This window comes from Psittacula echo, assembly GCF_963264785.1.
Source record: "Psittacula echo genome assembly, chromosome: 13".
Lineage (NCBI taxonomy): Eukaryota > Metazoa > Chordata > Aves > Psittaciformes > Psittacidae > Psittacula > Psittacula echo.
Window position 1 is genome coordinate 13,891,623 of NC_137749.1, and position 24,277 is coordinate 13,915,899.

General features: G+C 64.9%; 3 protein-coding genes across 5 annotated transcripts; all 3 read right to left on the reverse strand.

Moving 5' to 3' along the window:
- Nucleotides 1–4,376: 4,376 nt before the first annotated feature.
- LOC308226675 (uncharacterized protein) lies at nt 4,377–5,965 on the reverse strand (the record flags this gene model as incomplete). The annotated part of the gene is made up of 3 exons (XM_080628604.1): nt 4,377–4,838; nt 4,967–5,103; nt 5,929–5,965. 3 exons carry the CDS (start codon nt 5,963–5,965, stop codon nt 4,377–4,379), a joined length of 636 nt encoding a protein of 211 aa, XP_080484730.1.
- Nucleotides 5,966–9,152: 3,187 nt separating this feature from the next.
- Nucleotides 9,153–13,533, reverse strand: CASTOR1 (cytosolic arginine sensor for mTORC1 subunit 1; the record flags this gene model as incomplete). 2 transcript variants are annotated; one of them, XM_080628603.1, is made up of 9 exons in its annotated part: nt 9,153–9,218; nt 9,306–9,397; nt 9,505–9,587; nt 9,689–9,802; nt 10,379–10,502; nt 11,028–11,160; nt 11,276–11,469; nt 13,271–13,341; nt 13,421–13,533. In XM_080628603.1, the coding sequence occupies 9 exons, from the start codon at nt 13,531–13,533 to the stop codon at nt 9,153–9,155; spliced, it is 990 nt and encodes a 329-aa protein (XP_080484729.1). The 2 variants fall into 2 exon arrangements, with proteins under 2 accessions (XP_080484729.1, XP_080484728.1); XM_080628602.1 differs by having other exon boundaries at nt 9,303–9,397.
- Nucleotides 13,534–13,920: 387 nt separating this feature from the next.
- TBC1D10A (TBC1 domain family member 10A) lies at nt 13,921–23,020 on the reverse strand. 2 transcript variants are annotated; one of them, XM_080628600.1, is made up of 9 exons: nt 22,791–23,020; nt 20,346–20,445; nt 17,452–17,559; nt 17,052–17,158; nt 16,398–16,512; nt 16,224–16,289; nt 15,728–15,917; nt 15,245–15,399; nt 13,921–15,059 (listed from the first exon to the last, which is right to left on the reverse strand). In XM_080628600.1, the coding sequence occupies exons 1-9, from the start codon at nt 22,985–22,987 to the stop codon at nt 14,655–14,657; spliced, it is 1,443 nt and encodes a 480-aa protein (XP_080484726.1). In that variant the 5' UTR covers nt 22,988–23,020; the 3' UTR covers nt 13,921–14,654. The 2 variants fall into 2 exon arrangements, with proteins under 2 accessions (XP_080484726.1, XP_080484727.1); XM_080628601.1 differs by lacking the exon at nt 22,791–23,020 and adding an exon at nt 22,444–22,581.
- Between the last annotated feature and the right edge of the window lie 1,257 nt (nt 23,021–24,277).

The window sequence follows — 24,277 nt, forward strand, 5'->3', positions numbered from 1 at the left end:
TGCCTGCTCTGGGCTGGTGGGAAGGTGCTAAACCCAGTGTGGGAGCGAGCACCCGAGCAGGGGTCAGCCCCTGGGGGAGTCCTGTGGGACCAGGGTGCTGCTTGCTCCCCGGGTTGGGTGTGAAAGGGGTTAAAGGGGATTTTGCTCTATGCATTTTCTGTCTGTTTTCTGCCTTAGAGGGGCACGGCCCAGCTGAAACTTTGGATCAGGTTTAGCAAGTTTGTGCCCTGGCAGCGTGAACCCGCCGGTGACAGTCGAGGAACGGTGATGCAAGAGCCACCACGACCGCGGTGTCCCCCGCCTGGCACCCCGAGGGGGACACCAGGACCCCACTGTGGTGGCCGGGGGGATGCTGGGCACGTAACTACTGCCTGCCTCAGTTTCCTCACGCAGGAACCAGGTTTACCGGTGGCATTGATGCCCCACAGCCTATTTCAGCCCAGTCTGTCCTTACTGGGATGCCTCCGCAGCCCATGCCTGGTTTTATTGGAGTGCATCAAGCAGCACATCATTTATTGATGGAGAGCTGATGCCTGATGGCACTTCATTAGTTCGGGAATGGGTGTTTCTTAATGAATAGGGAATGTCCTCGGGGGGGTTGTGTGCAGGGATTGACGTTTGCTGCCCATTCCTGCAATTTCCTCAGCTCAGGGCTGCTATGTACCGGAGCTGGGCAGGGATTTGGGGGTTCATTTGTAATAGGTTTTCAACGGAGGGTAAAAAGGAGGGTTCCCCCTCTAGAGGGGAGGATGCTCCAATAAGAAAACCTGAATCCCCGGTCTGGGCAGGCTGGACAAGGGAGATGCCCGGGAAAAATAGCCTTTCTCAATCACTTTGGTGGCAGGAATGTCCCTACCCGGATCCCGCAGGGATGTCCCATGGAAAGGTGAGATGCAGGCGCGGGGTGAGGTGCTGGCATGAAGGGGACCCCGGTAGGTCCCAGGGAGAAGGGGCTGGTTGGGAAGAGGGGGGAGCCCTCCCCATCGGAGGGAGCAGAGGGAACCTGGGGGTGTCCCCGGTTTGGGGACCCCAGGAGCGGAGCTGGAGGCAGGGCGGGCAGGAGGCAGCAACCGAACGCTGCTGTGCTGCCGTCCCAACCATGCCCAGCCTGCCCAGGAACATGGGCAACAGCCCAGGGCGTCCCAAGGCCACCGCTGTGCCCCCCTCCCCATCCCTGTCCCCATGCTGCCCCCTGCTGCCCCAGACCAGAACTAGACACTCCCCATCCCATAATTGCCCCCCTCGCCCCATCCCCAGCCAGAGCTGTCCCCTTATTCCCACCCTAGAACTTACTCCCATCCCCATCCCAGACCTTTTCTCTCCCCATCCCAGAACTGCCCTCTCCATCCACATCCCGTAATTGTGTGTCCCCCCAATACCCATCCCAGAATTTCCCCATTCCATAATTGCCTCCCCCCCCCCGGCCCTATCCCCAACCCCATCCCATCCCGGACTCTCCTCCTGGGTCCCCTCTGGGTCCCCATCCCGTGCTGTCCCTGTATAAGGTTATGGGGGGGAACCCCGGATTTCTACCCTGGGGGAGACCCCAGGCTTGGGACTGGGGTTGGGGCTGCCTGGGGGGCCCATGTCAGGGGGATAGGTCTGGTGCCTCCCCTCTGAGCCCCACTGGTGTCACCCCCAGGGACGCACCCATCCTGGTGACAGGCCCCTGTGGCAGGACCCTTGGGGACTATATCCAAGGGATGTCCCCACCACGGACTGGCTTTTCCCATGGGATGGGAGCACGGGATGGGCACTGGGGTCCCCCTGGGTGTCCCCCATGGGGACATGTGGGCTGGCAGCATCCCCTGATGACAGCCAACCCCTGTCTGGGTGTCCCCTCACCTCCCCTGTGCCAGTCCCGGGGGTCACGTACCTGCGCCCTCCCCTCCGCAGCCCATGCACGCTGCCGGGGTGCAGTGGCGGGTGGTGGCACCGTCACCCGCAGCGTGGCAAACGGGCCCGGGCTGCTTCATGGTGACATCGCGGCCCCCTCCGAGTGTCCCCAACGGCAGCGGGGCCAGCACGGGGGCAGCCGTCCCGGTGCCGATGCTCCCTGTGACTGAGCGAGGCGGTGCTGGTGCTGGGCAGCCGCGGGCACCGGCACACGGCACCGGCGCACGGCACACGGCACAGGGGGGAATAAGTGACTCCAGGGCCACATGACCAGGTCTCAGGGCTTTTGACTCAGCGGTGGCAGCGGTGGCTGGGTCCCTGCGGTGGCCACAGCAAAGGGTGCTTTGGTTTAGCTGCTCTGGGTCGCTTGCACACAGGGCTGGGTGACATGTGGCACATGGGTTGTGCCCCATTGCCACATGGCACTTTCCTGGGGTTGCCGATCCATGCCATGAGATGTGGTGCTTTGCCACGTTACATGCCATGTGCCCCACTGCACCATGTGCCACACTGCGCCATGCCATGTGCTGCATCCTATCGTGTGCCGCATGTTATCGCATGCAGCATCCCACCAGGTACCGCATCCTATCATGTGCCACATCCCACTAAGTGCTGCACCCAGTCGTGTGCCCATGTCATCGCATGCTGCATCCCACGAGGTGGTACCACATCCCATCGTGTGCCACATCCCATTTTGTGCTGCACCCAATCGTGTGCCCATGTCATCATCTGCTGCATCCCAAGAGGTACCACATCCCATTGTGTGCTGAATCCCATCATGTGCTGCACGTCATCGTGTGCTGCATCCTAGCAGGTACCACATCCCATCATGTGCCACATCCCATTGTGTGCTGCACCCAGTCGTGTGCTGCATCCCATCATGTGCCGCATGTCATCGTGTGCTGCATCCCACCAGGTACCACATCCCATCGTGTGCCACATCCCATTGTGTGCTGCATCCCATCTTGTGCCCCATGCCATCACATGCTGCATCCCACCGAGTGCCACATCCCATAGTGTGTTGCATCCCATACCACACCACACCATGTGCCAGGCCAGGTCCCAGCTCATGCTGCACCCTGTGCCTGGCAAGAACACCGGAATACAGCCCCTCTCTGCCCACAGACACCAGGACACAAGGACACCGGGACACAGGGCCCATGGGCCGACGTCAGCGCTTTATTTCCTGTGCCATTGCACAGACCCGGGCTCTGCCCTTCTCACAGTACCAAAATATAGTGAAATCCATAAATAAACCCTCATCACATTCAGAGTTGATACAAAATAAGAGTTATCACAAAAATAGATATCTATATATTAAAAGCATGTCCTTAAATACCTCTTCCCACTGTGGGGACACATTAAATTAACACCAGGAGTCAATAAATACAATAACACACAAATAATACGGTATAAATTAATGGGGGGGGTGCCACCACCCAGTGTCACAGTGTGGTGGCTGGAGCCCAGCCCCTGCCTGGCACAGCCTCAGGGGCCTGGGGACACTGAGGGTACGGGGGCACTGAGCAGAGAGGGATGAGCCTGGCTTCTCCCAGGACATGGGGATGCTGAGAGCACAGGGACACCCAGAGCACGGGGACACCCAGAGCACGGGGACACCCAGAGCACGGGGACACCCGAAGCAAGGGGACACCGATTGTGCAAGTGAGCACAGAGGCACCACACAGGGACAAGTGCAGGGACACCAAGCGCAGGGGGACACTGAGAGCACAGGGATGGGCACAGGGGTGACCACGGTGCATTGAGCTTGTGGAGACACAGAGCTCAATGGGACACCAAGCACACAAGGACACGGAGCTTGCAGAGACATGGAGTATGCAGAGGCACTGAGCACACAGGGACATGGAGCTTGCAGACACATGGAACACACAGGGACACCAAGCTCCCAGGGATGTGGAGCTCATAGGATCCCACTCCAAGATGCAATCAGGGGCTGGCAGCCCCGGCACAGGCGGGTGCTGGCTCTTAGTCAGGCCGGGTCACCAGACCCACTGAATCACTGGAAACTCCGGCAGAGCTCAGTGACAAGGGCCAGCTCCATCCCGCAGCGGTGGCACCGGGGACACCGGAGCGTGCAGCTCCCCACGGCACCGCAATGTGGGGCAGGAGATGGGGGAGCTGCTGGGAGAAGAGCGGGGCTGTCCTGCAGCCGGGCGAGCGGTGGCACGGGGACAGCTTGGTCCTCATGGCAAGCTGAGGTGATGGGAGCTGCTCCGGGCACGCTGGTGTCCTTAACCCTGCGAGCTTAGAGGGTCCCCATGGCGCATCCCGGCCAGCCGGCGAGTGTCCATCGCAGGGAAAGGAACAGGTAAAATGGAGATGATGGAGGTGATGGAGACGATGGAGATGATGGAGATGATGGAGATGATGGAGATGATGGAGATGATGGAGATGATGGAGATGATGGAGATGATGGAGATGATGGAGATGATGACACACGGACACCTCCAGTGGCCACGCTAGGAGCGTGCAGGCTGCTGCGAGCCCCGGTGTGATCTCCGCTTGTCCCGGCGCGCTCGGGCTCGGATCCGAGCCTCCAGCTGGGCGCTGAGCTTGGCCATGAACCGCGCGTAGCTCCAGAGGAGCCGGCACCCCTCCACCTTCTGCCGGAACACCCTGGTGGGTGCCGTGGGGCCGGGCGCGGGCCGGGGGCCGGGCTGGGGCCCCCCAAAGAGCCCCTCCAGGTTGTTGAGGAGCCCTCGCACCTTCAGGTGGGTGCTGGCCAAGCGGCGCAGGATTTCGGCGCCGGGCAGGTTGAGGTCGCGCTGCTGCCGGGTGATGTCCTGCAGCGCCTGGGCCATGCGGGCCATGGTCCCCCGCAGCCCCCGCAGCCCTCCGGGCCCCAGCACCGGGCCCCGCAGCCACTCGGGAGGGTGGTTGGTGCGGCAGAGGTGGTGGAAGGCCAGGCGCTGGTCCTCCTCCTGCCCGGGGTGGGAGGGAGAGGTCAGGGGTGTGGGATGGGAGCAGCACAGGGACCCCCCCCCCAGCGCTGTGTGTCCCCCCGTGGAGGGGACAGGAGCGGCCCCGCACCCTGGGGACGGGGACTCACGTAGAAGGTGAAGAGCTCCTGTGCATCCTCTGCCATGTGCCTCACCAGCGCCTGGATCTGCTGCAGGGTCGGGGGCTGCAGGGGCCGCCCCCCCTGGCCTGGCACCGCCCAGAGGATGAAGAGCCCTTTGGTGACAACTGGGGAGGAAAAGAAGGGTCAGGAGGGGACACTGGGGCATCGCTGGGAGCAGGGGGGCAGCCCCTTCTCCGTGTCGGAAAGGCACAAGCTCACTGGTCCCTGTGCTGCAGGGAGAGCTCAGCCCTGTGCGCCCATCACCTCAGCATCAGGTCTGGAAGCAAGAACAGCTTGTGGCAGGCACATGCAACCATTCCCTGTGCCACAGCCCCCAGTCCTGCCGCAGGGAAAAGCCCCTGTGCCAAAAGCCTGCCGGAGACCCAGCAGGGAGCAGAAAGATGAGGACAAGGGTGATGAAGATGCCACTGAGCAGCCACAGCGGTTACCCCAGCAGCTGCCTGTCACCATGGGCCACCATGAAGGTGGAGACAGCGGTGACACCCCTGGATCCGGCCCCGTGGCTCCAGCTGGATGCTGTCCCGACCCCACTGTCACCCATGGCTCTGTGCCGGCGGTGGCCTCAGATGCGGTGCTGGACCAGCACCCAGCACCCAGCTCTGCTGCACTGGGGGGGCTGAAGGGCTTGTGTGGGCTGCAGGGTCTGTGCCAGCAACCAACTGACTCTGCCGTCAGTCCCCACACTGACCCCAAACCATGTCCCCTCCTGCCCACCCCGTTCCCCGGGCACAAAGGGACCCCCATGGGATGCTCATCCCCATGCTCCCACGTGGGGTGGGATGCACCCGTCCCCTGCCAGCACCCTGGGGAGGTGACACCGCAGCGGCACAGGGAGGGCACAGCCTGGGTGACACCAGCAGCCCCCGCTCAACTGCCGGAGCCCCCCCCTGAGCCCTGCGGGCAGCCGAGGGCCGGCAGCAGCCACGTACCTGCCAGCACGCCCCAGGGCCGCCCGTCGCTCCGCATGGCCGGGGCAGGGTGTTTCGGCGCGAGTTCACTTCCTTCACTGCTGCCGATGGGGAACTTCGCCTTTTAAAGAGCGCCCATTGCCCCCACCTCCGACCGGGGCACCCGGCCCCAGCGGGGAAGGCAGCGGGGAGCGAGGCCGTGCCCCGGGGCCAATGAGCGGGGCTGAGCCCGGCAGGAGGAAATGATGCTGCCCGGCCAACGGGCTCGTTCTTCGATTCAGTTCCTCGAGGGAGTCCGTGTGGGTCCCACTGCTCATCCCGGAATCCCAGGAGCCGGCTTCCTGGAGAAGGGATGCTTTGAGTCACTCTGGTTTCACTGCGCGGCACCCGATGGGGTGGTTGAACCGAAAACATCCTCAGCTGCCCCAAAACCCCAATGCAAAAGAGCGTGGCAGAGATGGGGCTGGCACCCAGGGACAGGGGTGCCACCATGTGGGGACAGGCATGTCCCATCACAGGGGGCTTCCCATACTGGCTCCAGCCATGGGAGCTAAAAACCTATCTGGATAAGGAGGGAGGTGGAAGCCTGGGAAGTCTGTAGCATCCTGGGATGCCCAGGGACTGCCCTGTGCCATGAGGAGAGCTCAGCCCCGTGAGCCTATCACCCTGGCATCAGGCCTGGAGGCACAAACAGCACGTGCTAGGCACATGCATCTGTCCCCTATACCAAAGTCCCTGGTCCTGCTGCAGGGACAAGCCAATCCCTGTGCCAAAAGCCTACTGGGGACCCAAATGGGAGGAGAAGGATGAGCATCGCAGCATGGCCATGGCACTCAGTGATGCTCCAGAGGATGCTCCATCCCTCCACCCATCTGCTCCCAACAACCCATCCCTGTAGGTGATGACTTCAGGCACTGATGGAGCCTGGCTCAGCCCCTCTGCCCAGCAGCACCCATGGGTGCCCACGGGGAGGAACCACAGGCGGCGGGTGTTGCCCAAGGGCAGCGGAAGCGTGGTGCTGGCAGCGCTGCCCTCACTGCTGCGTCAGCCTTATGCAACCACCATGGGAGAGCCCAGCTTGCTCAGCACCAGCCCCATGGCAGCACCCACTGCAAACAGTCCCCTTACCCCCGCCCCAGCTCCCCTTTCCCAGCGGATGAAGCCGGCTTTGCCCGCTCCATGAAGTGGGTGCATGGGATCAACCCTTTGGGATGTGCTGGGCTCGCTTTGGTGCCACCAAGTTGCCCGTGTGAGGAGAGGGAGCTTCCCTGTGCCAAACTTCCACCCTGGGCGGGTTTGGTGGTGGCACGGAGGGGACAGCCCAGTGATAACGTCTGCTCCGGGCGGAAGCGCGCCCGTGACTCACCCCCAGGGGAAGAAGTGCTCTCTTTTCCCCAAATTTCCCGCCCCCCCCAGGCATCCGCAAGCTGAGGAGTCCCCAGGGCAGGACCTGCCTCCTCCTCCTCCGTGTGTCCTGCAGCAGAGGCGGTGCTGGGCTGGGTCTGGGGGGCCAGGAGCCAGGAGAGCATCCTTCTCTCTGCATAGGAGTTTGTCCATCTGTCTGTCTAGGCAGTCCATTTACCATCTGTCCGTATTTCCACCTATCCATCCACACATCCGTCTGCATGTCCACCACCTGTCCACCTCTCCATCAACCTGTCTATCCATCTACCTGTCACCCATACAATGAATCAACTGCCCATGCATCTGTGCATCCACTCATCCATCCATCCATCCATCTATCCACCAATCTGTGTGTGTCCATCCATCCATCTATCCACTTGTCCATGCATCCATCTGTCCTTCCTTCCATCCATCCATCCATCCATCCATCCATCCGTCCATCCATCAATCCATCCATCCTTCCATGCATGCATGCATCCATCCATCCCTCCATCCATCCATCCCTCCATGCATCCATCTATCCATGCATCCATCCATCCATGCATCCATCCATCCATCCATGCATCCTTCCATCCATCCATCCATGCATCCATCCATCCATCCATGCATCCTTCCATCCATCCATCCATCCATCCATCCATCCATCCATCCATCCATCCTTCCATCCATCCATCCTTCCATCCATCCATCCTTCCATCCATCCCTCCATCCATCCCTCCCTCCCTCCCTCCCCGTCCCTGTGGACCCTCCAGTGTGCGCGGTGCTGTGGCAGGACCCCGCAGGCAGAGCAGCGCAGTTCACACCCACCCTTCTCTCCCCAGGGCTCCACACGGGACCCCATGGCTGTGAACCCCCGGGGCAGGCGGGTGGCGGGGCCTGCGCAGCCCCATCAGGGACAGGAACAGCGCCGGTGACCGCATGGGCTGGGGCAGTTTCCTCATCGCTGGGCACGTCACCGGCGTCCCATGACAGGGGACGAGACAGGAAAGAGGAGCCTGAAGCCACCGCAGGAACCCGGCGGGAGCTGACGTGGGGAGGACACGGCCGGGACCCTGCTGGTGCCTGGGGCAGTGGGGACAGGATGGGAGCAGAGCTGGGGTCACCCCCAGCCCCACTGAGCTGCTCTCAAAGAGGTTTCCAGCACCCAAAGCAGAGGGCATTGGAGCTGACCCCATCACTGGGCACACAGGGGTGTCCCCCCTGTCACCTCCGTTCCCATCCCATCCAGTGCCACCCCCAGGTACATGGCAATAAAAATAACAGCTTTTATTGACTCATCAATAAACCCCGTGGAAATGCAGCTTGGCAGAGCTGGGGTCACCAGGACAGGCGACAGCCACCGGGGAGGGGACACCAGGCCCCACCATGGGGAGTTTTGGGGTGCCAGGGGGAAGCCCAGCTCTGGGGAGGCTTTTCACCAAGATGGGGCTGGTCCAGGGGTGCCCCAGAGCATCAGGGCCACTTCCCACCCCAGGGGACCACCCACAGGGGCACACATGGGGCAGGGGGACACATCCTGGGCTGTCACCCCCATCACTGCTCTGCGGCACATCCCCTCCATGTCCCCTCCTCCAGCAGGTCCCTGGGGGCATCCATTCTCCTCCTGAGCCCCCCAGCAGGGATGGAGGCATGGGATGGCACAGCAGGACCACTGTCCCGTTGCCATGAGGCCACCAGGTCCCCACATCCCCAGCAGGCAGGGAGCGATGCTGCCCCCGCCTCTGCCCCACACCATGGGGAGCCTTAACATTAAAACTAAGGGATGCGGTGGGGGTGAGGAGGGGCAGGGGCACCCCCCCGTGCCACCACACTGGGCCACCCGGCATGGGGACAACCGGCCACTATCTGCTGCTGTCCTGGCGCTGCTGCAGCAGCTGGATGACCTCGGCAATGCCCTCCTCAGGGACCTGCCGGGGGGGGAACGGGGATGTCAGCCCCATGGGGACACCCCCAGGGCGGTGGATCCCCGGGGAGGGGGGTCAGGGGCTCACCAAGGCGTGATCGAAGTTGAAGGTGCTGATGTAGTACGCGGAGATGTCAGCAGCGGCCAGCGGCTCCGCGATCTGCGCCACGATGCCGCACTCATCTGGGCAGGAAAGGGGCCCCCATAGAGCGGTGGCCTTGGTGCCGCGGGGATGCACAAGGGGAGCGTCACCCCAAGAGCAGGTCAGGGAGGATGGGGACGCGTCTCACCAAAGCCGAGCGGCTGCCCCCCGATCCGCACCATCCGCCACAGCTCCCCCGTCGAGCTGGTCAGCAGCAGGTCACTGGGGAACCTAAGGGAGGGGGGTGCGGAGTGAACCCCCCCTTTCCTGGGGTTCACTCAGCCCCCCCGGGGGGGGGAAGAGGGACGGACACCCCCAGGGACAGCACCCACCGCTTCTGGGTTTCGGCGTCCATCACGATGGAGATGTAGCCATCGATGAGGGAGAAGGCGAAGAAGGTGATGGAGTCGAGGTCCTGGCTGCCGGCGCCGGCCTCCCACGGGGGGCTGCAGGGCAGGAAAGGGGTCACGATCCCCAAAATGGGGTGGAAAGGGCTCGGTGGTGGCACAGGGCATCGCGTTGGGTGAGCTGGGACTGGGGAGCAGGGAGAGCCAGTGATACCCCAGGGTCTGCTGCTTGCACAGGGGCAGGGTTGGGGACAGGGGTGACACCAGGGCTTAGGGCATTCCCACAGTGCTGCAGTGGCTCTGAAGCAGCAGGGTCCCACAGGAAGGGCCTCATCCCAGGGGACATGGCCAGGAGCATCCCCTTGCCACAGCACCATCACCACCAGTTTCACAACCCATCTTTCCTGCTCTGCTGCAGGGGGGGGCTTGTCGTTACGTTGCCCTGGGGCTCCCACCTCCCATGGTAGCAGTGGGACCCACAGCAGCCACATGGGGGTCAGGAGGGCAAAACCAGGTTGCAAAACACACCCAGAGCTTGAAAAGCCACTGGGAGCAAGGGGAAGGGGACACTTGTCACTGCAGCTCAGGTGGCACAAGGATGATTGGATGGATGGATGGAGGGATGGATGGCACTGGGCGAGGAGCACCCACCGCATCCCCACTGCCAGGACCCACCTGTGGGAGTAGAAGAGGACGTCAATGAGCATGGTGGCGATGGCGGGCAGCGTGTCGGGGGCCACGGTCAGGATGCAGAAGCGGGTGTGGGGGCTCTGCACCGGGTGCAGCGTGGGGCTGGCAGCTGTGGGGCGAAGAGGCACCTGTCAGGTCGGGGACAGGCGCGCAGTGCCACCGCGTGGCCACCGCAGCCACAGCCCCGCATCCCTCGGGGCACGGGAGGGGGACCTGAGAGCAGCTCCAGTGCCTAAAGGGGCTGCAGGAAAGCTGGAGAGGGGCTTGGGACAAGGGCCTGTAGGGACAGGCCAAGGGGAATGGCTTGAACCTGCCAGAGAGGAGACTGAGCTGAGCTCTTAGGCAGAAGCTCTTCCCTGTGAGGGTGCTGAGGCGCTGGCACAGGGTGCCCAGAGAAGCTGTGGCTGCCCCATCCCTGGCAGTGCTCAAGGCCAGGTTGGACACAGGGGCTTGGAGCAAGCTGCTCCAGTGGAAGGGGTCCCTGCCCGTGGCAGGGGTTGGAGCTGGAGGAGCTTTAAGGTCCCTTCAACCCAAACCAGGCTGGGATGCTGTGACGTGGGTACCACTGGTGGGAGCTGGAGCACCTCTGAGGGGACCGGGTGGCCCTGGGGTACATGGATCTGGTGTCACTCACCCGGCTTGGGCTTCAGGAACCCATTGCTCACATCCTCACAGGTGACAGGGACGCATTCGCCGCTCTCCTCCTTGTAGATGTCGAACTCCCCAGCCAGTGTGTGGATCACCACCGGCAGGTCCCGCTCCCGGACCTGTCCAGGGGGGCAGGATCAGGCCCAGCATCACCACTAGCACCAGCTGGGGCCAGAGGGGTCCTCACCCAGCACCCCCATGGACCAGCCCCCTCCATCCTCGCACAGCGCTCACCAGGATGAAGTCGGTCTGGTAGGTGGAGAGCATCAGCACGGAGACGTGGTGCTCGGCCAGCGGCGCGATGACCGAGCGCGCGATCTTGGTGACGCCGGTGGCCTGGCAGCCGGGGGGCTCGCGCCCGTTGGACACCACGCTGAGCACCAGCCACGTCGAGTCCGCCACCTGCATGAACTCGGAGGGCGGCAGCTCTGCGGGGGGACGGGGACACTGTGGCCACAGCACGTCCCATCCTGCACACCCTGCCCAGGACACCTCACAGTGCTCCTCAGGGGGTGACGAGCTGGCCAGGGGGGCCAGGGCAGGATCAGACCCAGGCGTGGGGCTGGAGGTGCTGGTTGGGGGGCACAGACCAGCCCCATCCATGAGAAGAACCAGCACCACGAGCCAAGATCGCAGACCAGGCCTATGACATCCGAGCTTCAGGCCCCATCTCTCCTCCCCGCAGCAGCACCCCAGGCTGTGTGCAAGGGGGTGTTAGGGTGCAGTGCACCCCAAAACCAGCATTACCCTGGGGATGCCTGGCTCACCCCCTGCCCCCAGCAGTCCCCAGCACCATAGCAGGACACAGGGCACCAGAGGGGACAAGGGCAGGGGTTGTGTCCGCCCACCACCACTGTGCCCACCCCCTGCCCAGGACGGGACCTGGCACTGCTGGGGTGCCCCAGGACCCATCCCTGGGCACCATTTCCGCACCCCACAGCACTCCCAGCACATGGGGGGGGGTGGCCACCCAAGGGGTCTCCAAACCTCTCCCCCCACCCATGGGACACATGGGAGCCCGCTGGGGCCCCAGCCCCCCTTGAAGACAAACTCATCGCACCAGTGCTGATGGGGAGGTCACCCCGAGGGGGGGGTCCCCATCATGGGGCAGGCTCCGCACCCTGTTCCCGCTCCGTGGCTGGGGCAGGGCGGGAGCGGGGCCGGATCCAGGTCCTCGGCGGGTGTTCCCAGCGCCTGTTCCTGCGCAGGAAGCGCCAGAACAACCTCGGCTCCGGCCCAGGGCTCCGCGCGGGGGCCGCGGGGGGGACACGCGGGGCCGTGGGGACCTGTCCCAGCGCCGGCCGCTAAATCGCTTTCCAACACCACCCTGGGCGGGGGGGGGGCACCCCGCTCCTCGCGTCACCCCCCCCGCGGTGCCACCTTGGGGATAAAGGGGCGCAGCTCCCCTGTGGGGGGGCACTGGCACCCCCAAGGCCCGGGGGACACAGACGGAGCCGCAGGGCCACCGGCTCGGGAGCCATTGTTCGGCACTTCCCGCCCTCCCCTCGGGATGGGGAACGGTTGCGCACAGGCCCCGAAATGAAACAATTCGTGGGGAAGGGCTCGAGGAGGGGGGGCAAGAGCCCGGCCCCGCGGCCCCTGCCGTGGGCAAGGAGGTGGGAGCTGGATCCGGCCGCAGCGCTGCCCCCTGCTCCCTGCGGCACAGCCCCGGGGATGAGCTGCGGCCGGACCCGGTCCCGGCTCCGGCCCCGGCAGGAAGGTTTGGGCGTGGGACGGCCGGGCGGGACCCGGCCCCTCCGGCACGGCGCAGCCCGTCGGGCCGGTACCCGCGGTGCTGAGGGTGAACACGCGCTGGGTCACCCGCGTGGGGACGTCACCAAATGACACATCCCGAGAGGGCGGCGGGGCCGGGGTGGCTCCAACCCCCCCGTAGGACACCCCGAAACCCGGCCCCTGCTGCCCGGCAGCACCCCCGGGAGGGCTCCCCCCTGCCAGCCCCGGTGGGTGCAGAATCGGCCCCGGAGCACCGCAGCTCTGCCTGGGCCGTGGCCGGGCAGGCTGGGACAGCCCCAGCGCAGGCGCCAAGGGGATGGGAGCTCCGTGGCCAAGAGCCCCGGGGACGGGCACGCTCCCAGGGAGCCGCTTTACCAGCCGGGACTCGCTCCTTGTGGCTCAGGACCGGAGCGTTGCTGCGCTGGGGTGGGCTGAGAACAGGCACAGCTCGTGTCAGCGGTGCCAGCCCGGCCCGGCGGGGACACTGCGCGGTACCTTTGAAGCCCTCCTCGTCCAGCATGATGGTGTAGTCCTCGGGGGTCTCCGTCAGGCTGAAGAACTTGCACCTGAAGAAGAAACCGGCGCTGCCAACCCCGGGGCCGGGCACCGGAGGAGGAGGAGTGAGGCGGGGAGGAAGGTCGGTACCTGCAGCGCTGGGGCAGGAAGAGCAGCTTGAGCAGCGGGTGCGTGTAGAGCCAGAGCCCGCGGCGGGCCAGGCTCAGCACCCGCACCCGGTGCTCCAGGATGTGCAGATCCATGGCCCCGCCGCACCGGGACCCGCCGCCGCCACGGCCCAAGCCCGTCCCGTCCAGGAGGCGGGGACAACGCAGGCCATGCCCATCGCTCCGCCCATCGCCACGCCCCCTCCCGTGCCCCGGCCCCGGTCACGCAGGGACCGGGCACATCGCGACCCCAAAAGCCGAGCCCCCCCTTCCCCCCAAACACGGGGTTAACCAGGGCGGTGACATCGGGGTGAGAGCAGGGGGTTCTGCCCCATGGCACCCTCCCAGCACCTTCTCCCCCGGCAGGACCCCCCACGGGACATAGGGGGACACCCCCGCCCCATGGCCCCCCCCACCCCGCAGACGGGAGGACGCGGGGCCGCAGGCGCCTTTACACAATCTGCTTTATTTACCTTTGTACAAAACCGTGTTTCCCCGCTTTATTTTACAAAGCCACCCCCCAACCCTCAGGCAGCAGAGAGGGGACCCCAAACCAGGGAGAGCATCGCCCCTGCTGGGCATCGGGGGGGGGGGGCAGAAGTGCTGGGGGGAGCCCCGGGGGGCGGAATGCTCTCCCCGAGGCTGAGGACACGGGGAGGGGCTTTAGCCCCGTGGTCTGGCATCAACCCCCCGGCTCCTGCAGCTCCCAACCTCTGTCCCTGTCCTGCGACGGTTACTGCCACAGAGGAGTAATAAATAGGCTCAAGTGAGTAGGTACATTGGGTACTACAGGTAGGGCTACAGCTTGATATATCCTCACTAGATAAAGAGGAGCAGGGTGAGGGGTGCTCCTGGCTCCCTACATACCCCCAGTGCCCCTGCACCAGGCGTGAGTGCTTGGGAACTGGCCCTGGGGCTGGCAGACGGATGGAAGCAATGGAGGGACCCTGGGGACAGCGGGGCTCTGGGACAGGGCAAAGGGACCAAGGCGCACCCAGGATCCCCCAGCTGTGGGGAGGGAGCTTGGGTGGCTCAGCCACCCCTGCCAGGGCTCCCACCACGCATGGTGCCAGCACCGAGGTGTCCCCGTGGGTCACCGCGGCCCCTGCATATGGGGACCATGGCGTGTTCCCATCGCTCCGGTGCTGGGGGCCATGGGTCCCCACGCAGCCCCCAGCAGTGGCTTCCAGCCCGGGTCCATGCGTGCTGTGCTGGCCCTACAAGTACGTGTCCTCGCTCTCCCGGGAGCTCAGGCTCTCCTTGGACTGGTGGTGGGGGGAGACCTGGGGGTGCAGCAGCTCCTGGGCTGAGCTGGGCGCCCCATGGCCCTCGGCCCCGGGGCCGTTGGCGGGGCTGGCCGGGCTCTTCTCCTTGCTCTTCTCCTTGCTCTTCTCCTTGCTCTTGCGGGCCTTGGGCACGGGTGCGGGCCCTGGGGACACGATGATGGAGGGGACGGGCTCCAGCGCTTTGCGAGGGGGGGGCTCGGCCTCGCTGATGGCCTTGGCGCCGTGCAGGCGGGGGGGGCTCTTGCACTGCAGCTCCCCGTGTGTCTCCCGCCACTTCTTCAGCTGGATGAGGTGCTCCCGCTCGATCTGACGCTCCGTCACCGGCAGCTCGATGACCTGTGGGACACGGCTCGTGTCAGCAGCGACAGCGACAGCACTGACTCCGGTGGGGGCACCCCCAAGGCAGAGGCAACCCCAAATCCAAGCTGTCTGGGGGCTGCCCCCCATGCTACACCAGCTCTGCCCACCCCAGTGCAGTAACTGGGCAGCACTGGGACCACAGAGCTCCCCCAGCACCTCACCTCCTGCACCAGGAAGGTCTCCTGCATGATCTTGGGGCTGAGGGCCCTCAGCCTCTCCATGGTCTCGTACTGGCCTTGGCACGACTTGAGCTTGTCCGAGGAGCCCAGAGTGTGTTTGAGCAGCACCAGGCCCACGCGGAAGATGATCTTCACCCCTGCAACGGGAGAGGTGAGGCAAGAAATGCCCAGCAAGCAGGGTGACGCTGCCACTGTGTCCCTCAGGTGCTGTGGGACACCAGGTCCCAGCCCCGCCAGCAGTCAGGACATGCAAGAGGGTGGATTTGGGACATGTGTGTCCCCAGACCCCAAGCCAACAGCCCAGCCTCCATCCCAGGCACGTGGCTGCCCCAAACCTGCCCTACAACAGGTCCCATGTGCCAGGCACAGGCAAGCAGCGGCTGCAGAGCTTCTGCTACAGCCCCAGGTGCTGTCCATGTGCTTACCCCGGGACGAGGAGGAGGATGGTGGGTGAGGAGCTTCTACCTTCACAGAAGAACATGTCCCAGACGCGCAGGACGGAGCTCCAGGGCAGCGTGCGGGAGAAGGCGCACATGAACCACTCCGTCATGTAGAGGATGGGGTCGATCTTCTGCTTGCTCAGGTGCTTGTAGGCCACGGGAGAGACCTTGTGCAGCAGCGAGAAGAGGATCTGCCCATCCAGCTGAATGGCCTCCTGCAGGGACAGCATCCAGAGGCCTTAACCCCAGCACAGCCCTGGGACCAGCATCCCAGCACCCAGCCCCACCGGAGGAGCAGTCACCCCCCGACCTGGCTCCTGGAGCAGAGCTGTGCCCCACGGATGCTGGGAGCGGGAGCGCCCCATCCCTGACCGCGGGATGCTCCCAGGGACCACGGCACAACACGGATACTGTGGGAGCACCCAGGACTCCCCACGCTCCCTTCTCCCTCCGGGGTGAGGAGCTGAGGGAGCCATCAGAGGTCCCCACCGCCCCCAGGGCACCACGGGCCCTTCACTCACCAGCTTCTCGCTGTAGTAGCCGGGGAGATACTTCTCGCAGATCTGCACCAGGCACCAGAACGCTTGCTGCAAGCCAAGGACAGCAATGAGTGCCCAGGGAGCAGCCCTACAGCTCCCTGCGACCAAGGGAGGCAAGGGGCACCCCTCAGCACCCCCCTGGGCCCCAACTCGTACCTCGGCTGGCATGTGCATGAGCAGGACGGCGGCGATGGGGGCCTGGGCCTGGCAGTAGCCCTCCTCGGGGCGGTACAGGGTGTATGCCTTCAGCACCCGGAACAGGTCCTGCTGCCTGCGGGGACACCGGGACAGGGAGCTGGACACAGGGCATGGCAGTGTCCCGGCAGAGCCCATGGAGGAATCCACACTGGGCACCCCATGGGGACCCGCCGCTGGCCGCCACGAGCCTGGGATCCTGCTTCCACACATCCCCAGGGACACAATAACCACAGCTCTGCCCATGGAGGCCCCATCCTACCTGGATGTGTTATCTCCTACCTGTAGACTACCATCTCCACGGGTGCTGGCTCAAGCTGAACCATGGCCAGGCAATGACCCAGTTGCAAGCACAGTGGCACAGACACTCCCCAACACATGGGGAAGGACAGGTCCCCGGTGACACGGAGACCACAGTGGCCACCTCCTCCCTCCACCTGGGGTCAGAGCCGGCGATGAGGGCTGCGCCCCATGCACTGAGCTCCTGAGAAGCCATCCTGCTTTCAGCCTGCGCCTGGATGCCCTGGGAGCTGTGGAGGGGGGACACACAGCGCCCACCCCACAGTGCTGGTCCAAGCCAGGGCTCCAGCCCGGACACGCAGCAGCTCCACTCACCCATGGCCTCCGCGTGAGACAAACATCTCATGGAAGGGGAACTGGCGGTGGAGATCCCGCTCGATCACATCCAGCCACTTCGGGTCCCCCGTGAGGAGATCCAGCTCCTGGCGAGCACAGAGTCAGGGTGAGCAGCACCCCACATCAGCACGGTGCCAGGTCCATGGGGCTGGGGGAACAGCCTCCAGGCTGGGCCTGGCTCTGCCCCAAACACGAGCCCCACCTGGCTGTGGGTCAGGGCACTCTTGCCCCCCACACACACACAGCAGAAACAAGCAGCATCTGGGACCCCAATTGATGCCCCAGCCCTAGGGGGAGAAGGAGCTGACCCAGCACCTCCCCACAGCAGCACCTCATGCACCAGCACCATCCGCACCAGCACCCCTGTACCAGCACTCACATCAAACTTGCCGATGTTCTGCTCCAGCTTGACCTTGCTCCCGGACAGGTACTGCCAGGCCCGGCCCCGCAGCGAGGGGGGGATCCCCTTCTGGCACCGCAGCCGGATCTGCAGGATACACACAGAGCTATCACTGGGAATATCATGGAGCAGCTGTGGGCAAAGAGGCTCTCGGGGCAAGATGGAGCAGGGCTGAGCACCGGCTGCACCCCGGGGTGCCCGGCCACTGAGGCACAGCCTGGTTTGGGTTGAAGGAACCTTGAGGCTCATCCAATTCCAACCCCTGCCATGGGCATGAGGGAGCTGCAGACACTGCCAGGAGCCAGCTGAGGGTTCATGGTCCGCAAACAGCTCCAGACGAGCCTGGCTCTGCCTCAAAGCAGGATTCACTCTTCCCTGTGAGGGTGCTGAGGCGCTGGCCCAGGGTGCCCAGAGAAGCTGTGGCTGCCCCATCCCTGGCAGTGTTCAAGGCCAGGTTGCACACAGGGGCTTGGAGCAAGCTGCTCCAGTGGAAGGGGTCCCTGCCCGTGGCAGGGGTTGGAGCTGGAGGAGCTTTAAGGTCCCTTCCCACCCATACCCTTGTATGATTCCATTCATTCTGTGACCCTGCTGGGAGCTGGAAAAGCAAACACTGGAGACAAATGGGGAGCGGGTGCTCCCTCCCTGGCACAGCCAACGGGAAGCACTGGAATCACACAGGAGCACTCTCCAGGCTCCAGTCCAGCCCTCCTCTGACCCAGGGAGAGCAGGGAGATGCAAGCTGCCGAGCTCTTGGCCTTTCCCCCCTCTCATCCCAGGCCGGCTGGGCCCCAGCTCCACGCATGACCAGCTCCGTGCCCAGAGCCAGCCCCTGGTTTCCTTGGCACTGGGCACCAGCAGGACCAAAGTCCAGTGTGGCAGCACCAGCACCTATCCCACAGCAGGGCTTAACCCTGCTCCTGCCAGCAGCCAGCAAGGACCAAAACCAGACACCCCCAGTCCTGGGGCATCGGCAGCACCACCTCCCCATGGACCCTGGCCAGCACATGCAGCATTGCTGGGCCCATCAGAGCAGTGTTTCCAGCAGTCAGCCCATACAAGACCCTGCAGACCCTCAGCACGGCTCCACACCTCCCATCCCCACATGGGGAGCTCGTCTCAACTGCCAGAGAAATGGGATGCCAGAGCCCCCATACCCTCCCTGGCATCTCCAGCCTGCCCAGAGCTCCCCTCCCTTTGCTGCTGTAGCTCAGGAGCAGGTTGTTTCCAGGCAGCCTGGTGCAGCTCCCTGTCCCCGGGGGGTTTTGCTGCTCCCTCCCCATGGTGCTGTGTTTACCGGGGCAGCCCCGGTCCTGCAGGGCCTTTGTGCCTGCAGGAAGCCCGCAGGCGATGCCCATGGCAGCTCTGCCCTGCTGCCAGCTCCCTCCCGGAGCCAGCTCCCCTTCCTGCTGGCCCAGCTGCCAGGAAGGAAGCTGCCCTGCTGGGTTCAGTGCAGCCCCTGCAGCGCCACAGGCACCAGAGCCAGGCACCTCATCCCCTTGGAAGCCCCGAGCATCTCATCCCCATGGCTCCGGTGCTGGGGGTTCCGGGCCCCCTGGATCCCACTGTGTTCTTCCAGGGATCAGGAGCGTGTCCAGGCTGAGGGAGGCCAAAAGCAAAGAGCAGCCTGAGTGCTGCTCATGGGTCTGTCCTCCTTCGGGCTGGCGACAAAGGGCAAGGACCAGCCCTCAGTGCCAGGAAGGACGTGAGGCTGAGGTTCCATCGGGACCGAGGCCAGGCGGGCAAGGGAGGGAGCGATTTGGGATGCTGGAGCAGTGCAGGCGTGGGTGAGCCCAGCAGGGCTGGCCCAAGGGATCCCCGGGCTGTCAGCCAGCCCCGGGGCATTCAGAGGCACAGGGAGCAGCCACGCAGCATGGCCCCGTATCAAAGCAGCCTGGCTCCGGCCAGAGCAGCATCAAGGCCAGGCCTGGCTCCCGTCCCTGAGCAGCCCCAGAGCTCCAGGCACAGGGCAGCTCTCTGGAGATCCAGATCCACCCCCAGCAGTGTCCAAGGCCAGGCTGGATGGGGCTTGGAGCAAGCTGCTCCAGTGGAAGGGATCCCTGCCCGTGGCAGGGGTTGGAGCTGGATGAGCTTTAAGGCCCCTTCCAACACAATCTTCCCTGAGATTCTAGGTCTCAAGAGGCTCTGGGCATCGTTTTTTGCTTCAAGACAAATACAGCACATCAGCCCCATGGAGGCCCCTGGGAGCTCAGCCCAAGCAGAGGGAGCTCCTCTGCCAGCCCTGCTGCTGCCAGAGCCCTGATCCCAGCCTGAGCACGGCTGGAGAGCAGCAGAAAGCACCCGCAGAACAAAGTGCCCGCTGCCGCGTCCCGAGAAGCTCTCCCGAATCCTTTGTGAGCAGCCAAGAAACAGGAGGGATTCCTGCGCTGAACAAGAGGCTCCAAGCAGAGACAGCGCTTCAGGAGCACAGCACGGAGCCATGCCAGGAGGCTCTGCCAGCGGGGTGAGGAGGAGGAGGAGGAGGAGGAGGAGGAGGAGGCCCTTTGGCTGCTCTCTGGCAGCACTGGCTGGTGCCAATAGCCTCACTGCTTCCAGTGGACACACAGGCCTTCTGCATCCCATCCCATCCCATTCTATCCCAGCCTGGTCAGGAAGCACCAACAGACACAGCCAGCCAGCACACGGCACCATGGGTCCCCCTGGGACCCCAGCCTGCAGACCAGCACCACACACACCAGCCTCAAACATTTCCTACCCGGAGTCTTTTGCATCCATGAGATGCTCAAAACAGAAGTTTCCATGAGCCAGCAGTTCCCTCCAGGAATGGGACACAGGGTGCTGGCTGCCTCGGGGACACGGCTGTCCTTCCTCCTGTGCTGGGGCAGCCCCAGGGGCCGTGGCTGTCACCCACTCACCTTCTTGTGTTTTTTGGCCATCCACTTGTCCCAGTTGTTGAGCATATCCAGCCACTTGGACTCCCGCTGCCGCAGCACCTCCAAGGGCACCTCCTCCAGCCTGTGGGATGGGGGAAGAGGCCATCAGTGCAAGGCCCCCCAGGTCCTCTCCAGCACCTTGTGTCCTGTGTCCCCCCCGCACAGAGCCCAGCCAGGACACACTTGAGCTGGAAACACTCAGCACCCATGACACCACGGTGCCAGCACAGAACCAGCTCCAAACGGCTCCGGATCACCCTGCACTGCACCCGCTGCGCGCCTGAGCATCCCTGGGGAGCTGTGCCCAGGAGAAGGGCACATCAGGAAGGTGAGGAACCGGGAAGCACATCCAGAGCCATTTGTGGAGCTGAGCGCTGGCTGCAGACGGGGAAAGCTGTGGCCATAAGCATCATGTCATGCTCGCGCTCCAAGCCTGGCGCTGCTCCAGGCCCGGCACCGAGCCCAGCAGAGCTGAGGGTCCCCCAGGAGGGAGGGGAGAGTTTTCCAGCACAGCTCAGCCGAGCCGGGAACCGGAGTTAACCCTCCCGAGGCAGGAGGGATGCTGCTGCGATGCCTCCAACCCCCCGGGCATCCTCTGCCTTCCACCAGCGAGGAGATGGGTTACAGAGCTCAGCCAGGCCCTGAGCAGGGACACCCCAGGGCCAGCAGAAGCTTCTCAAGCCATCAGCGCCAACCTCAGCAGGCTCAGCGCTGCCCTGGCCTCAGCTCCACACTGCCCACAGCCCTGTCAAATCCTTCCTGGGGACCCAAGGACCACAGCCGGTGCTGAGCATCCTCCATGGAGCACAGGACACCCAAGCCCTGCCTCCTCCCGGAATGCAGGGAGCCCAGGGCTGTATCCAGCTGGCAGCTCCCTGCCCCACTCCTCTGCTGGATCCCACCCACCGGAGCTGGGATCCGAAGGGATCCGGCACAGCGGACAGAGGGCGCTGGCCCCGTGCCGGGGCTCTTGAGGCGTGGGAAGCTCGGGAGCGCTGGCCCTGGGCCTGCTGGAGCCCGGCCAGCCCTGAGTGGAAGCTGTTACCAGCTGCTGGCAGCGGGCACAGATGGGCACCAGAGGCACTTCATATGGCCCAGGCGGGGAGGACGGGCTGGGGGCACCCACACGAGATGCCCTGTGCAAGGAGGATGTGGATGCTCCCCTGCACCCACACTGTAGGTGACAGCCCCACAGCTTGGCCCTCCCCGGTGCCCCCCAGACCCTATGCAGCTGCTGGGACCTCCCACTTGCCCTCCCTATGCTTCCCCGAGACCCTTCCCGCCAGAGAGACCCCAGCTCTGCCAAGCCAGAGGGAGGCTCTGAACTCCTGCTTATCCACTCCTGGACAGATGGAGAGCGGATAAGAGCCCTGGAGAAGGCCAGGATTGGACCTCAGCGCATCCATGGGGCACAGGAGGAAGGCTCGGTCCCCAGTGACTGCAGCCACCACGCTGAGAGCAGCCACTTGCCTCCAGCACCAGGAGCTCCAGCAGGCAAAGCTGCAGGGACCAGGACATCTCCAGGGACACGTGAAGTGCTGCCGGGATGGGGTGCAGCAGCAGAAGCCACCCCGCTGCTACGGTGCTGAGCCATGAGCAGGGCCAGGGTTCATCCCCCGGCGCGATGCACCTTGTCCAGCACCAGCAGCGAACCCCCTGGTGCCTTCTGCCCCCAGGGACTGGCCCCGTAACACCCGAGGGGCAAACGCTTTGCTCCGTGTGCACGGGGAAACCGAGGCACGGGCCGCAGGGGGGGGGAACCACCCGGGTCCCATCGAGCCACCGCAGGCCCTGTGCTGGCCAGGGCGTCGCTGTGAAGCACCGCACAAACACGCTGCCGAACCAGCCCCGAGCACATTCCTGCTGCCAGCACCGCCCTGGGCTGCTCCTGGCCCCAGCCTGGGCTGCCCGGCTCCCTCCCAGGCCTTCCCCGCTGCCGCCCGTCCCGGCAGGAGGCCCAACAACGGCCCCGGCCGCCTCCGTTTCCCCGCTGGAATCCAGCGCTCGGAGGAGAAGGGGCCCAGAGGTACCGGATCCCCGAGGTGGGATCCACGGCGCTTCCCGGCTTTTCCCCCCTTACCAACACCGAGAAGAGGCCGGAACAACGCTGCGGGCTCAGGTTCAGCCCCGGCCTGCACCGCGGGCACCCCCGGGGCACGGCCGGGCTCTGCCCCAGGCGGCGGGTCCCGGACCCCCCCATTCCAGGGGCGCTGCCCCCCTTGAGGCCCCGCGCCCCGCCCCGGGCGCTGCCGCTCTTCCGGGGCGCGGGCACGGCGGGGCCGGGCTCTGCAGGGAGCCGGGGATAGGCCCCGGGGGACGCTCTCCGCTGCGGCCCAGCCCCGCGGCTCAGCCCTGCGGGTGCCGGCAGCTGCTCTACCGGGCGCTCGTTGACGCGCGGCCCGCCCGGCCCGGCCCGGCCCGACTCACGGCCCCTCGGCGCTGCGGCTGCCCACGATGAAGCCGAACTTGTCGACGCGCCGCTCCTCGGGGCCGCCGCCGTTGACCTCGGAGTCGGAGCCGAGGGAGCTGAGCTCGTCGGCGCCGGGCTCGGCCAGGCTCTCGCGGGTCCCGGCCAGGCTGTGGTGGCGGCCGCCGGGCGAGCCGGGCCCGCGGCTCTTGGCCATGGCGGCTCCGCGGCGCCTCAGCGCTCCTCCATGCCGCGGCCACGGCGGCGGACACGCCCCCGCCAGCCCGGACACGCCCCCGCGCCGCGCCGCTATTGGGCGGGAGCGCGCAGACAGCCAATCAGCCGCAAGGATGGCGACGGCGGACTGCCGCCATTGGCTGAGCGGCCAGGTGGGAGCTGTCAATCAGGGTGACAGCGCAGGGAGGCGGGGCCAGCGGCGGCAGAGGGGCAGGGAGCGGGAGCGGGGCCGCACCGGGGCTGTCACAGGCACACATGGGGCTGGGGCACGGGGCCCGGGCGGGTTGGAGCCAGCGGCAAGCACCGCACATCGCATCCCATCCTGCCCCAGCCCCCGGGCTCCCACCGCCTCCTCACGCTGAGGTTTCCTAAGCGGCAGCATTGTCCGCGCCAGCCCCGGCCGGTAAAACACAGCAGCAACGGACCCTGGGAGACAGCAACGGGCTGGGAGAGGTCCTGGGTGAAGCTTTCGCACGGCTGGGCCATGGGGCGCAGGCACCAAGCTCCACCCCACCTCCAGACGCTTCACATGGATCCTGCCCCTGCATGGACAGCTCTGAGAGTGATGGGTTTGTCCCAGACACACACACAAGGGCCCTGTTCACCGTTTATGTTGATGGGAGGGGCTGGCCAGGCTCCACCTGAGCTATTCCTAGCAGGAAGGGTTCCTGTGGGAGCAGTGGCGCAGGAGCTCAGCCCTGCTAGGGTGAAAATGGCACCTGAGCATGAGGGCAGTGGCAAAGACACACATGGGATCACATACATGTGGGATCAGGGAGCATCACAGCACTTACCCCCACCAGGCACAGCTGGAGGAGCGAAGCCGGGTGACCACAAGCCCAGTCCCACACCGGATGTCCAACACCACTTCTCCATTTCAGAGCTTTGCTGCAGTTTGGTTTTACACCAGGCACCTGTTTGCACCAATCCTCCCGTGTTTTAAAGCAAATCAAGGTCATTGCACACCTTTGCTGTGGGGCAGGAGCACATTCCCAATGGCAGTATGCTGACATGTGGGTTCACCACAGCCAGGGGCCAATGCCAGCACCAGGCACCTTCCCCAGGGCAGCAAGGCTTGCTCCTGGCCCAGAGGAGCACACTGGGGCGGGAGGAGGCCGGTGCTTCCCTTCTGCTGCTGCATCTCTCTCCCCTGACCATGCAGTAAGGCAATGAGGATGTTGTGGCAGTGCCTGACTACCACGAAGAATAATAATAAATCCGTGGTTTTGGATTATCCCAAGAGAAGAGAGACACCCACACCACAAACAAC

Bases quoted from the DNA above. Each gene is read 5' to 3' on its own strand.
- TBC1D10A (XM_080628600.1), bottom strand. From the start codon at position 22,987: ATGGCCAAGAGCCGCGGGCCCGGCTCGCCCGGCGGCCGCCACCACAGC. The intron at 16,513-17,051 runs GTGAGTGGAGCT...GTGTCCCCGCAG, and splicing joins GTCTCACGCGGAGGCCATGG to GCAGCAGGACCTGTTCCGGG. The intron at 15,918-16,223 runs GTGAGTGAAGGG...CTGTCCCTGCAG, and splicing joins GCTACTACAGCGAGAAGCTG to GAGGCCATTCAGCTGGATGG.